The sequence below is a fragment of the Entelurus aequoreus genome, linkage group LG09 (assembly GCF_033978785.1).
Source record: "Entelurus aequoreus isolate RoL-2023_Sb linkage group LG09, RoL_Eaeq_v1.1, whole genome shotgun sequence".
In the NCBI taxonomy this organism is placed as follows: Eukaryota; Metazoa; Chordata; class Actinopteri; order Syngnathiformes; family Syngnathidae; genus Entelurus; species Entelurus aequoreus.
The window spans coordinates 15,953,214-15,965,853 of NC_084739.1; the positions used below are offsets into that span (position 1 = coordinate 15,953,214).

At 38.4% G+C, this 12,640-nt stretch overlaps 1 protein-coding gene across 1 annotated transcript in view; it reads right to left on the bottom strand.

Annotated features, from left to right (window-relative positions):
- Nucleotides 1-3,967: 3,967 nt before the first annotated feature.
- The window catches only part of golga7bb (golgin A7 family, member Bb), a 44,055-nt gene continuing 35,382 nt past the window's right edge, over nt 3,968-12,640 (bottom strand). Inside the window, exons 4-5 of the mRNA XM_062058184.1 lie at nt 9,645-9,746; nt 3,968-5,195 (exon numbers count right to left, since the gene is read on the bottom strand). Of these exons, the coding sequence (XP_061914168.1) occupies nt 5,109-5,195; nt 9,645-9,746 (189 nt within the window). The 3' untranslated portion in view covers nt 3,968-5,108. The remainder of the gene's footprint in view (nt 5,196-9,644; nt 9,747-12,640) is intronic.

A 12,640-nucleotide genomic window follows, 5' to 3' on the forward strand; every position in this document is an offset into this window, starting at 1 on the left:
TCCATAATTAATTATTAGTTTCCATCTTTTTCCAATTACTCCAGTTAGTTAATAAAATGAAAAGCTTGAGCAAGCATCACCATACATAGCTCTAAATTCATCATACTTCATAATGTTACCATTCTCATTGATAATATCATTGACAAAAATGATTCCTCTTTCAAACATATTTTTCCAAAAGAAAGGCTTTCCATCTATTACAATATTAGAGTTCATCCATATTAACTGCTGCAAAATATCGTCTCTTTTTTCTGGCACATAAAATTGAAAACACCACTATGAGTGGATTGTTTCCTTTATGAACCCCGCCATGTTTCCCAGCAGACTCTCTGGGAGGGGATCACTTGTAAAAAAGGATACAATTTCTTTTGATACAGTACATGTTTTTTGTCCAACAGGACATTTGTGTACCACTCAATGTTTAAATACATCTTTGGAACAATTGATGCTTTTAAAGACAGACACATAGCTTCAAGGTTGAGAAGTTTCAGGCCCCCATATTCATACTCTTTGTACAAAACTTTTCTTTTAATCTTTTCTGGTTTGCCGTTCCAGACAAAATCGAAGAACCTCCGCTCATAAATCTTAAAAAAGTTTTGTGATGGAGCTGGTAATGACAAAAACAAATAAATAAATTGAGGAATAATTAACGAGTTGGCAATTGACATTTTACCATGCAAGGTTAGGGATTTCCCTTTCCATAATTGCATAATTTTGTCCAGCTTTCTTAGTCGATTATCATAATTTACTGAGCCTAGATCTTCCAGATTTTCTGGGACAACAACACCAAGTATGTTAACTGGTCCATCTGTCCACAAAACAGGCACTTTGCATTCCATTCGAAAGGACGTTCCCTTTAGATTTCCGATCCTCAACATTTTACATTTATCATAATTAAGCTTAAGGCCAGATTGCTGTGAAAATATATCCAAATGATTAAGAAGGTTCCGCAAACAATGAGGAAAAATCTTATCTTTGTGAATCAGCCTTTTCTGACATGAACTTCATCAAGAACAAACACAGAACACGCCTCACTGATGCACATCTGCAAGACTCTCTCAGAGTTGCAGTGTCAAGTTACACACCAGAGTACAACACACTAGTTAACAGCATGCAATGCCAGGCTTCCCACTAACTGACAAAGAAACAGATAACAGATTTGGTGTCCAGTTCAAAGTGTGACATGATTTAAAAATTTGAGAGTTTACTTTTGTATTTTACATGAGTTATTATTTGTACAAACATGGTGCAAAGTAATTCATGATTTGTTAAAAAATGTTAGTGGCTAGCTAGTTAAAATGGGATATTGTGATTTCACAAGACTGTCTTAGAAGTGATCATTTAAAAATGTTAAATTTGAAAAATGTGCACTTAGAGAAAATATAAAAATAAAGTGTTGCATATTGATATTTATCTGTTTCTATATATATTTATTGTGAGAAATCATTAAGATGATCAGTGTTTCCACAGACATAAATATCATTAATTATTAATAATAACAGAGTTAAAGGTAAATTGAGCAAATTGGCTACTTCTGGCAATTTATTTAAGTGTGTATCTAACTGGTAGCCCTTCGCATTAATCAGTACCCAAGAAGTAGCCCTTGGTTTCAAAAAGGTTGGTGACCCCTGCTTTACAGCTATGTTGTTATTATGCTGTTTGTTACTTATGTATGTTATGTTGCAGCTATTTAAAATAGTTTTGTCAATTTGTTCTGGCCTGAAACAAATCGGCCCTTTGAAACATATCTTTGTCTTTGTGTGTTGTATGTAGACCACATTGCTTAGCAGACTTTGTGTGTTGTATGTAGACCACATTGCTTAGCAGAGTTCAGTAATGCAAATGCATGTCAAGTTTAATCAACAGATTGTATTATTCTCCAGTGCAATAACAGTACTGAAATGAAGGCTAAAAGGGCATTAAATGGGGCCTTAAAAAAAAAGAAAAAATATATATAAGTAACTAAATAGGTACTTTTCACAGTAACGCATTACTTTTTGGTGTAAGTAACTGAGTTACTTTTGAAATAAAGTAACTAGTAACTGTAACTCGTTACTGGTTTTCAGTAACTAACCCAACACTGTCGATCTGATACCAAGTAGTTACAGGATCATACATTGGTCATATTCAAAGTCTTCATATGTCCAGGGACATATTTCCTGAGTTTATAAACATAATATACATTTTTTTTTAAAAAGGAAAAAAGATTTTGTGATGCTAAAACAATATTGATGTAATCATAGTAGTATCCACTAGATACGCTCCTGTACTTGGTATCATTACAGAGGATGTCAGGTGTAGATCCAACCATGCCATTTGTTTACATTGTGGGGTCAGTTATGAGTATATGAAAACGAGTATAAATCACAACCATAAAACATAAATAATTGTACACTCCATGGCAAGCATGTGCAGCATAGTTCATTTCATATACGCTGCATACCTGCTTTTCCAGAATAATATACAAAGTCCAAGAAGCCTCTTTGTGGCCTAATGGCAGTGAAGAGTCCTTTTAAAGCAGTCCATCAGCACCAGGTTGGGTACCATCCACTCGGATGAAACAAGGTCAGGAGGGTGCACCACTGCATCCAGGTGTTTTATTCCAGTGATCCATAGAGGCTACTAAGCCTAGTGACAAAGATGAGCTTTAACGGCTTTTATCTTTAAACTCAGCCAAGCAAAGGTAAACGTTGAGTATGTCGCCAGTACCCGAGAGCAGTGTTTTTCAACCACTGTGGGATACAGTCTGGTGTGCCCTGGGAGATAAACTAATTTCACCTATTTGGGTTCAAAATATTTTTTTGCAAACCAGTTATTATAATCCGCAAATAATGTGCCGTTGTTGAGTGTCTGTGCTGTCTAGAGCTCGGCAGAGTAACCGTGTAGTACTCTTCCATATCAGTAGGTGGCAGCAGCTAGATAAATGCTTTGTAGATGCCGGGAACATGGTTTGTCGTGATCACAATATGCAGACGACAGCGGGAGACAGCGTGCAGGTAAAAAGGTATCTATAGCTTAAACCAAAATTAAAAACAAAAGGCGAGTGCCGCTAAGAAAAGGCGTTGAAGCTTAGGGAAGGCTATGCAGAACTGAACTGGCTGCAAAATAAACAAAAACAGAATGCTGGACGACAGCAAAGACTTACAGCATGCGGAGCAGAGACGGCGTCCACAAAGTACAGCCGCATGACATGAAAATCAAAAATGTCCACACAAAGAAGGATAAAAACAACTTAAATAGTCTTGATTGCTAAAACTTTCAACTGTTTTTAACTTTTTAACTGCCTTCTTATCTAACAAGTTGCTCTTAAGATAATTTAAATCTGTTTTTTCTATGTGCATATATATATATATATATATATATATATATATATATATATATATATATATATATATATATATATATATATATATATATATATATATGTGTGTGTGTGTGTGTGTGTGTGTATTTTACCTGTTTTAAATTCTATATTTTAGAAGCTTAGGGAAGGCTATGCAGAACTGAACTGGCTACAAAATAAACAAAAACAGAATGCTGGACGACAGCAAAGACTTACAGCATGCGGAGCAGAGACGGCGTCCACAAAGTACATCGGTACATTAGTTTAGTTTATAATTCTTCGGTCAATGGTCAACAAAAATAAACAAACAGTTGTACATTCATAGATTGAAAATGAAAATGTTGCAGACCGAGACATGACATGACAAATAAAAATGTCCAAACAAAGAAGGACACAAACAACTTAAATAGTCTCGATTGCTAAAACTTTTAACTGTTTAAACTGTTTTTAACTTTTTAACTGCCTTTTTATCTAACAAATTGCTCTTAAGATAATTTGTATCTGTTTTTTCTATGTGCATATATATATATATATATATATATATATATATATATATATATATATATATATATATATATATATATATATATATATATATATATATATATATGTGTGTGTATTTTACCTGTTTTCAATTATATATTTTAGTCTGTCCTGTATTTCTTTGTGGTGTACAGCCCTTTGTTTTTCAACTGTGGTTGAACTATAAATAAAGTTGGCATGGTATACGTTGGTAAAACAAAGCGGGTGCGGGGAATAGCGCTCAAAGGAAGACATGAAACTGCTACAGGAAAATACCAACAAAACAGGAAAGGCCACCAAAATATAGAGCGCAAGACAAGAACTAAAACACCACACACAGCAAAACAGCAAAAAACTCAAAATATGTCAGGATGTGACAGGTGGTGACAGTACACCTACTTTGAGACAAGAGCTATAGTGATGCATGCTTGGTTATGGTTTGAATTCCTGCTGAGTTTCATTTGTAAATGTTTCTGCTGGTGGTGTGCCTCCGCATTTTTTCAATGCAAAAAAATGTTCCTTGGCTCAAAAAAGGTTGAAAAACACTGCCCTAGAGGGCGCTGTAACTGCGCGTTACACACAAAACCGTCACACGGCAATAAATCAGCAAGTAAACCAATGGACAGTTCACATTTTAAATCTGATATTTTAGGTCCCGAATGTCAACATTTTTCTGACATTTCTCATTATAAATCAACGTGTTTATTTTTGCTTGATAGCACATGAGACGGAGCTGGGGGACACACACACAACTAAACAAACACGGACCCTCGGAGAGTACTGGGGTCCAGGTCTGCCAATTGTGTGTGTGCAGGAATCCACTACAGCTGCGTGCTTATTCATCCTGATTCCGGTGTGTGTATTGCTGGGAATATTTGGGATATTTTTTTTGTTTGCGTGGGTGTGCGGTTTGCAGCTGCGGTGCGGTCACTCCAACATTGGTGAACATGTGGAGAGTACGCGGGTCCAATTTGACCCCATGAAGAACACCGAGCCTAAGCCTGCTGAATCAGCAATTACTCAAGAAAGGAACTCCTGGGAAATAAAAGGATGACTGGTATATTTGTTTTACATGGAATAAGTGTGCGTTCCTCCCGTTTCCAGAGGTGGTATGTTGTTAGGGTCCTCTCCTCACCATGTCTCAGAAGCGGGTGCTCTCGTGTTTAAGCATGCGGATGTTGGTGAGCGCCCCGCCGCCCCCGTGGTGGTGCATGTACCCGTAGCCCTGGCGCCGGCCCTCCAGTCACCGGGCGCTCCCCCCCGCGGACGACACGCTGCTGGTGGGGCTGGAGCTGCCTGAGCCTCGGTCCTCGAACACGCTGATCTCCAGCTGGGGGACGCAATGGCGGTTAAGGAGGTGGTTCCGACTGAGACAACGGGTCGGACAGGAAGGTGAATTTGTACTTTTTTGTCAGTGGTCATTCAAAATAGAGGATTGTACATCTGCTCTCATTAGATTGTGTACGTGTGGCCACTTTTACTAGGGACAAAACGGACTTTTTTAAATGATATGTAAACACATTCGGTTCCTGGTTTTGGAGTATTGTTATTTGATCTGACCAATCTAAGTCTATGAGCATGAACTGATGAAGCTAAAACTGCTAAAACAAACCAATCAGTCCAGTTGCGATCGATTGAATGCCCTGAGAATACAATGACCTGGATGAACGAGAACATCCATAGACTTATAGTATATCCAAAATCAAACTGGGCTTTTAGACAAAACAAAGTATGTTTTCATGGAGGATACTGCAAAGAACATAATGTCATGGCTGTCTTGAGTTTCCAATAATATCTACAACTCTTATTTTTTTGTGATTTGTTGGTCCCAAAAAACATTCATGAAGTTTGGTTCTTTTATGAATTTATTATGGGTCTACTGAAAATGTGACCAAATCTGCTGGGTCAAAAGTATACATACAGCAATGTTCATATTTGCTTACATGTCCCTCGGCAAGTTTCACTGCAATAAGGCGCTTTATGCTTATGGCAAACTTCTGGTTGAATTTTTGACCACTCCTCTTGACAAAATTGGTGCAGTTCAGCTAAATTTGCTGGTTTTCTGACCACAGAACTTTCCTCCAGAAGGTCTTATCTTTGTCCATGTGATGACAGATGAAACACAAATTGAGCTGTTTGGCCACAATACCCAGCAATATGTGTGGAGGAGAAACAGTGAGTGAGGCCTTTAATCCCAGGAACACCACTCCTACCGTCAAGCATGGTGGTGGTAGTATTATGCTCTGGGCATGGAAGTGGTGCTTTACAGAGAGTAAATGGGACAATGAAAAAGGAGGATTACCTCCAAATTCTCTGTAAAGAATCTGGGTATTATTTTCGACCCAACTCTCTCGTTTGAGTCACACATTAAGAGTGTTACTAAAACGGCCTTCTTTCATCTCCGTAATATCGCTAAAATTCGTTCCATTTTGTCCACTAGCGACGCTGAGATTATTATTCATGCGTTCGTTACGTCTCGTCTCGATTACTGTAACGTATTATTTTCGGGCCTCCCTATGTCTAGCATTAAAAGATTACAGTTGGTACAAAATGCGGCTGCTAGACTTTTGACAAGAACAAGACAGTTTGATCATATTACGCCTATACTGGCTCACCTGCACTGGCTTCCTGTGCACTTAAGATGCGACTTTAAAGTTTTACTACTTACGTATAAAATACTACACGGTCTACCTCCATCCTATCTTGCTGACTGTATTGTACCATATGTCCCGACAAGAAATCTGCGTTCAAAGAACTCCGGCTTATTAGTGATTCCCAGAGCCCCAAAAAAGTCTGCGGGCTACAGAGCGTTTTCTGTTCAGGCTCCAATACTATGGAATGCCCTCCCGGTAACAGTTAGAGATGCTACCTCAGTAGAAGCTTTTAAGTCCCATCTTAAAACTCATTTGTATACTCTAGCCTTTAAATAGACCCCCCTTTTTTAGACCAGTTGATCTGCCGTTTTTTTTTCTCCTTTGCCCCCTCGCTGGGTTATTCCGGTTCCGGTGACCATGGATGAGGTGCTGGCTGTCCAGAGTTGGGACTCGGGGTGGACCGCTCGCCTGTGCATCGGTTGGGGACGTCTCTGCGCTACTGACCTGTCTCCGCTCAGGATGGTATTCTGCTGGCCCCACTATGGACTGGACTCTCATTGTTATGTTGGATCCACTAGGGACTGTACTTAGAGGGGGGGTTACCCACATATGCGATCCTCCCCAAGGTTTCTCATAGTCATTCACATCGACATTCCTTGTGTGGGCTCTGTGCTGAGGATGTCGTTGTGGCTTGTGCAGCCTTTTGAGACTTTTGTGATTTAGGACTATATAAATAAACATTGATTGATTGATTGAAATTCTTCAGGACAACCTAAAATCATCAGCCCGGAGGTTGGGTCTTGGGCGCAGTTGGGTGTTCCAACAGGACAATGACCCCAAACACACGTCAAACGTGGTAAAGGAATGGCTAAATCAGGCTAGAATGAAGGTTTTAGAATGGCCTTCCCAAAGTCCTGACTTAAACGTGTGGACAATGCTGAAGAAACAAGTCCATGTCAGAAAACCAACACATTTAGCTGAACTGCACCAATTTTGTCAAGAGGAGTGGTCAAAAATTCAACCAGAAGCTTGTGGATGGCTACCAAAAGCGCCGTATTGCAGTGAAACTTGCCAAGGGACATGTAACCAAATCTTAACATTGCTGTATGTATACTTTTGACCCAGCAGATTAGGTCACATTTTCAGTAGACCCATAATAAATTCATAAAAGAACCAAATTTCATGAATGTTTTTTTTGGGACAAACAAGTATGTGCTCCAATCACTCTATCACACAAAAATAGAAATTATTGGAAACTCAAGACAGCCATGACATTATGTTCTTTATTACTTTTGACCACAACTGTACTTCGCATATATCTACTGTTATACTGTATACTGTATGTATACAAATAGAGTAAGGTAAGAAAGATTCCAAATGTTTCTTCTATTTTATCAAAGCAATTAAATGGCACCAAAAAGTATTTAATAACATTTGTTTAGCTTCTTTTTCTTATCATATGCAACATTATTAACAATGATAAGAACATATGAGTTCAAGGTAAAATAACTCCAAAGACATCAATGCCTTACATCACATGTGTCCAACTCAAGGCTGGGGGGCCAGATGTGACCCGCCACATCCTTTTACGTGGCCCGCGAAAATGATGTGCGTCGTTAAATACATGAGGAAAATAGATCTGGCTTATAACCTGCTCCTGTCCTTCTATCGCTGCTCCGTTGAGTCAATACTGACCTACGGCATCTCCGTGTGCAGTTTTCTAGCTGCACGGTGGCAGAGAGAAAGAGATTACAGGGCGTCATAAACGCGGTCCAGAGGATCACTGCATGTCCTCTTACATCTCTAGAGGACCTGTATAAGAGACACTGCAACCGGAGAGCAAACAGCATCCTCAGGGACTCATCCCACCCAGGTCACCACTGGCTTGAACTCTTGCCCTCAGGGAGGCGCTATAAGACCATCAAAGCAAGGACAAATAGACTGAAAAATACTTTCTATCCTAGAGCTGTTATTGCCCTAAACGCCGCACTTACCTGAACACTCACCACTTTATTACTTGCTTACCTCTGATAGAGATCTGCTGTGCAATATGTTTTTAACATTTTATTATGTTTTTAACATTTTAAATGGTTTTATTATTGTTGTTGTCTTAAGACTATTTTATGTAGGTTTGTTTTAAAAGCACTGAGCTGGATTGCTGTCCAATTTCGTTGTTTCCATACAATGACAATAAAGGTATTCTGATTCTGATTCTGATTCAACTTTCTCACTAAACAAATGTGTTCTTTCAATTTTGACAGGAACATTGCATGTACTGCATGCGATTTCATGTATTATCGTATCATGCAATAAACATTACATTAACACGATTCCAACCTTTTTATGTTAAATTCAAATATTTTAACATCTGCTCGTCGCCCTGACTTCTGATTTCAAAGCAAGTTATCCCATCAATTTAGTATGTTAAAAGTATTTTTTTTTATCAAATGCATAGGCAATTGTGTAATACTATTACGAGTTGATTGTACATTAAAACTGAAATATGTATTGATTGTTACAGGCAGCCAAATGAAGGAAGCCATAACTGCGATGTGGCTCTTAATGAAAATGAGTTAATGTGTTGTGGCTGAAAGTTATTTTTGTTGTGGTTTAAAATTGTTGTTCTTTTCTCTATGCAGCACTTCCACAGAGTTGCATGGGAATTTTAATGTCTATTTTTTTTTTTTTTTGCATACACACTATAATATGGTGGAGTCTACCTGAAGCTCACCTGATGCTCCTTTATTTTTAGGACACTTTTAGCAGACAGTGAGCACATTTCCATTTATATGAAACCATAAAGCAGCGAGATACAAACTAGACTGCTGACTAAGAGCTTTTTTCCCCCAGCCCTGTTTTCACATTCACTCCTCATAATGACACTGGCTGGTGAACCTCCCCGAGGTACTTTAAGTGGCTTTTCAAGGGCAACCTCATGGCCGTTTACGACAAAGAGGAAGACCAATGTGTGTGTGTTAATGTGTGTGAGTGTGTTTCCCACTTGGCCACCCAGTTAAGATGCTTGTTTGGAATTTTCAAGTGTTCTAACCTCAATGGCTTCTGTGACCTTTAAACCATCTCTTATTAGTTATCGCTCCATCTTTTAGAATCGTGGCTTTTGTCCTCCACCTGCTGTGTACTATAGGTGCGCTTCAGTGGAGGGACGGGAGGAGGCAGAAGGATACAACCCTCATTCCCCTCTCGATGGGGTCGGTGAGCAGCAGACCTCGAGGAGCGTAGATTTTCTCATTCTGCTCCTGGATGTAACTCGTTATCTTCCTCAGAACCTGTAATTAAACACAGGACATCTGTCTTGTGAATGAAGAGCTAAAATCCAAACTGAGGGGACATCTTATGCCAGGGGGTGTACAAAGTGCGGCCCGGGGGCCATTTGCGGCCCGCAGCTAATTGTTTACCGGCCCGCCACACATTCTGGAAATACTATTGTAAAAATAAAAAAGAACATTAAAAAAAGTGGAATGAGGTGAAATCTAACGAGAAAAAGTTGCAATGTTGACACAAAAGCTGCCATGCAGGCTGTTTTTTTTTCTTTTGTTTTTCTTTATTTTTATTTTTTTGCCATTGCTCAAAAAAAAAAGACAAAAAAATCCATGTTACAATGAATTATTTTCAGGGCTCCAATTACTTCAAATATTTCACTTTAAAATGTTTTATGTGGTAAATATTGCATATATTGTGTAGTAGCCATATAACAACATCAAAGTTTTCTATGACAAAAGCGCATAAAACAAACAAAATAATAGTTCCAGCATAAAATCGACAGATATATCTGAAGTTGATCTCGTAACTTAAGTGTTGAAAGTAAAAGAAAAAACTAATAAAAATGTATCACTTTATGAGTGGGGCACCTTTTGCATCCCAAATATATTTAGTGCTTTTTTATTTGTCTTTTCACTGTGATTACTCAAAAATATGAAAGAATTAAAATCAATGGTGTCCCGCATTATTGATCTTTTAGGGCTCTAATTACTAAATACTGCATATTTCAGTTTTACTATAAAAAAAACTAAGTTGTTTTTGACAGAAAAGCCATAAAACATTTTTTTTAATTTGTATTACTTTATATCAACTTGAAGTTGATATAGAGATTTACTGTAAGCGTTAAATAATTTAAAAAAAAAAAAATCTCACTTATTTTTAACATTTTAATGACTGAGACCCTTTATGGTCCCCGGGACCCCTAAAGGTAAGATAAATAAAAAATCCATATATTTTGTTATGGTTTGAAAATGAAAAATATCAAAATGGCCCCCACATGCTTTAATTTTTCCGTGTGCGGCCCTCAGTGGAAAAAGTTTGGACACCCCTGTCTTATGCAGTGTACCGCAAAAGTGAGTACGGGCTTTTATTTTGGTGAGCGACAGCCATGGACTCGACACAGGTGGAAGGTCATCATGCAGAACAGGCGAATCACAACACATAACATTAAACCGGGGGTCAGCACTCTTTAGTGCCGCCCTAGTGGCTCCCTGGAGCATTTTTAAAAAGGATGGAAAATGGAAAAAGATGGGGGGGGGGAAATAATTTTTTAGTTTTAGTATGTTTTTTGTTAGATGACAAACATGACACAAACCTTCCCAGTTGTGTATGCTTCACTGATGAGAGTATTTGGTGAACATCATTTTGTCCTACTAATTTTGGCGGTTCTTGAACTCACCATAGTGTTGGCTGTGATGCAACAGTTTGTTTACATGTAAAATGTTCCCCTCCTTCTTTGTCTCATTTTGTCCACCAAACGTTTTATACTGTGTGGGAATGCACAAAGGTGCACTTTGTACATGTTGCATTATTATGCCTCATTTGTAGGTATATTTGAGCTCATTTAATATCCTTTACGTTTATCTTCTTTGTATATAATTTAGTTTTGCATTTCTCATGACACATTATCTGTATGTAATACTCGCTCCATGCAAACCTAACCCACCCCTCATCCACACCCCGGATTGTAAATAATGTAAATAATTAAATGTGATTATCTTGTGTGATGACTGTATTATGATGATAGTATATATCTGTATCATGAATCAATTTAAGTGGACCCTGACTTAAACAAGTTGAAAAACTTATTCGGGTGTTACCATTTAGTGGTCAATTGTACGGAATATGTACTTCACTGTGCAACCTACTAATAAAAGTCTCAATCAATCAATCAAAATGCATTTCTGATAGTTGTTTGTGCGCCATGTTGTTCCAGACCACAGCAAACAATTAGCAACATTTCTGTCAACAAAGATTTGCTTAAGCCTGCGACACATAGTCATTTTGATAGTAGGCTATATAGCTAATATAGACACTTACGTCATGTGTTGCCTTCATTGTAACACTTATATACGGCTTTTAATTTTTTGCAGCTCCAGACAAATTAGTTTTTTGTATTTTTGGTCTAATATGGCTCTTTCAACGTTTTGGGTTGCCGATCCCTGCATTAAACACACACAGGGAATGAAATAGAATGCCTTTTACTGTCAATATGTGTGTGGGGGGAGGTGTGGCCAGCGCTGCCTGCAGGAGCAAAGGTCTATGGTGCTGAGGGCAGACACCATCATACGGGGGCGTGGCAAGTGCAGACGGCGAGACACAGGTGATTAGATTTCCCAGGTGGTACGAGTTATCTAATCATCTGTTGTCTTTAACAGTAAGCGGCCAGGAACAGGAGAGGAGGAGGATACAGAGGACTGAAAAGTCACGTCCCGTTGGAGGAAAAACTTTGTTAAAACATATGATTATTAAAACCTTGTTAAAACCTGCACGCTTGGCTCCTGACAGTGGGACTGCGAGGAAACAACTTCCACAATGTGCATGTAGAACAGGGGTGTCAAACTCATTTTGGCTCAGGGGCCACATGGAGGAAAATCTGTGCACACGCGGGCCGGACTATTAAAATCATGGCATTAAAACTAAAAAATAAAGACAACTTCAGATTGTTTTTTTTTTTTGTCTTACTTTGGCCAAAAATAGAGCAAACACATTTTGAAAATATTACAATAAAAATATTGAAAAACACAATATAGAATGTGAGATATAACAGGATAATGCATACATTTATCATTTGTTTTCAAAACGGTTACAAAAAAGTGGGACCCCAAAAATCCACTGCGGGACCCCATTTTTATGACTTGATTGAGGTCCCTGGGACCCCATTTTGAAAATCCCTAGCGCC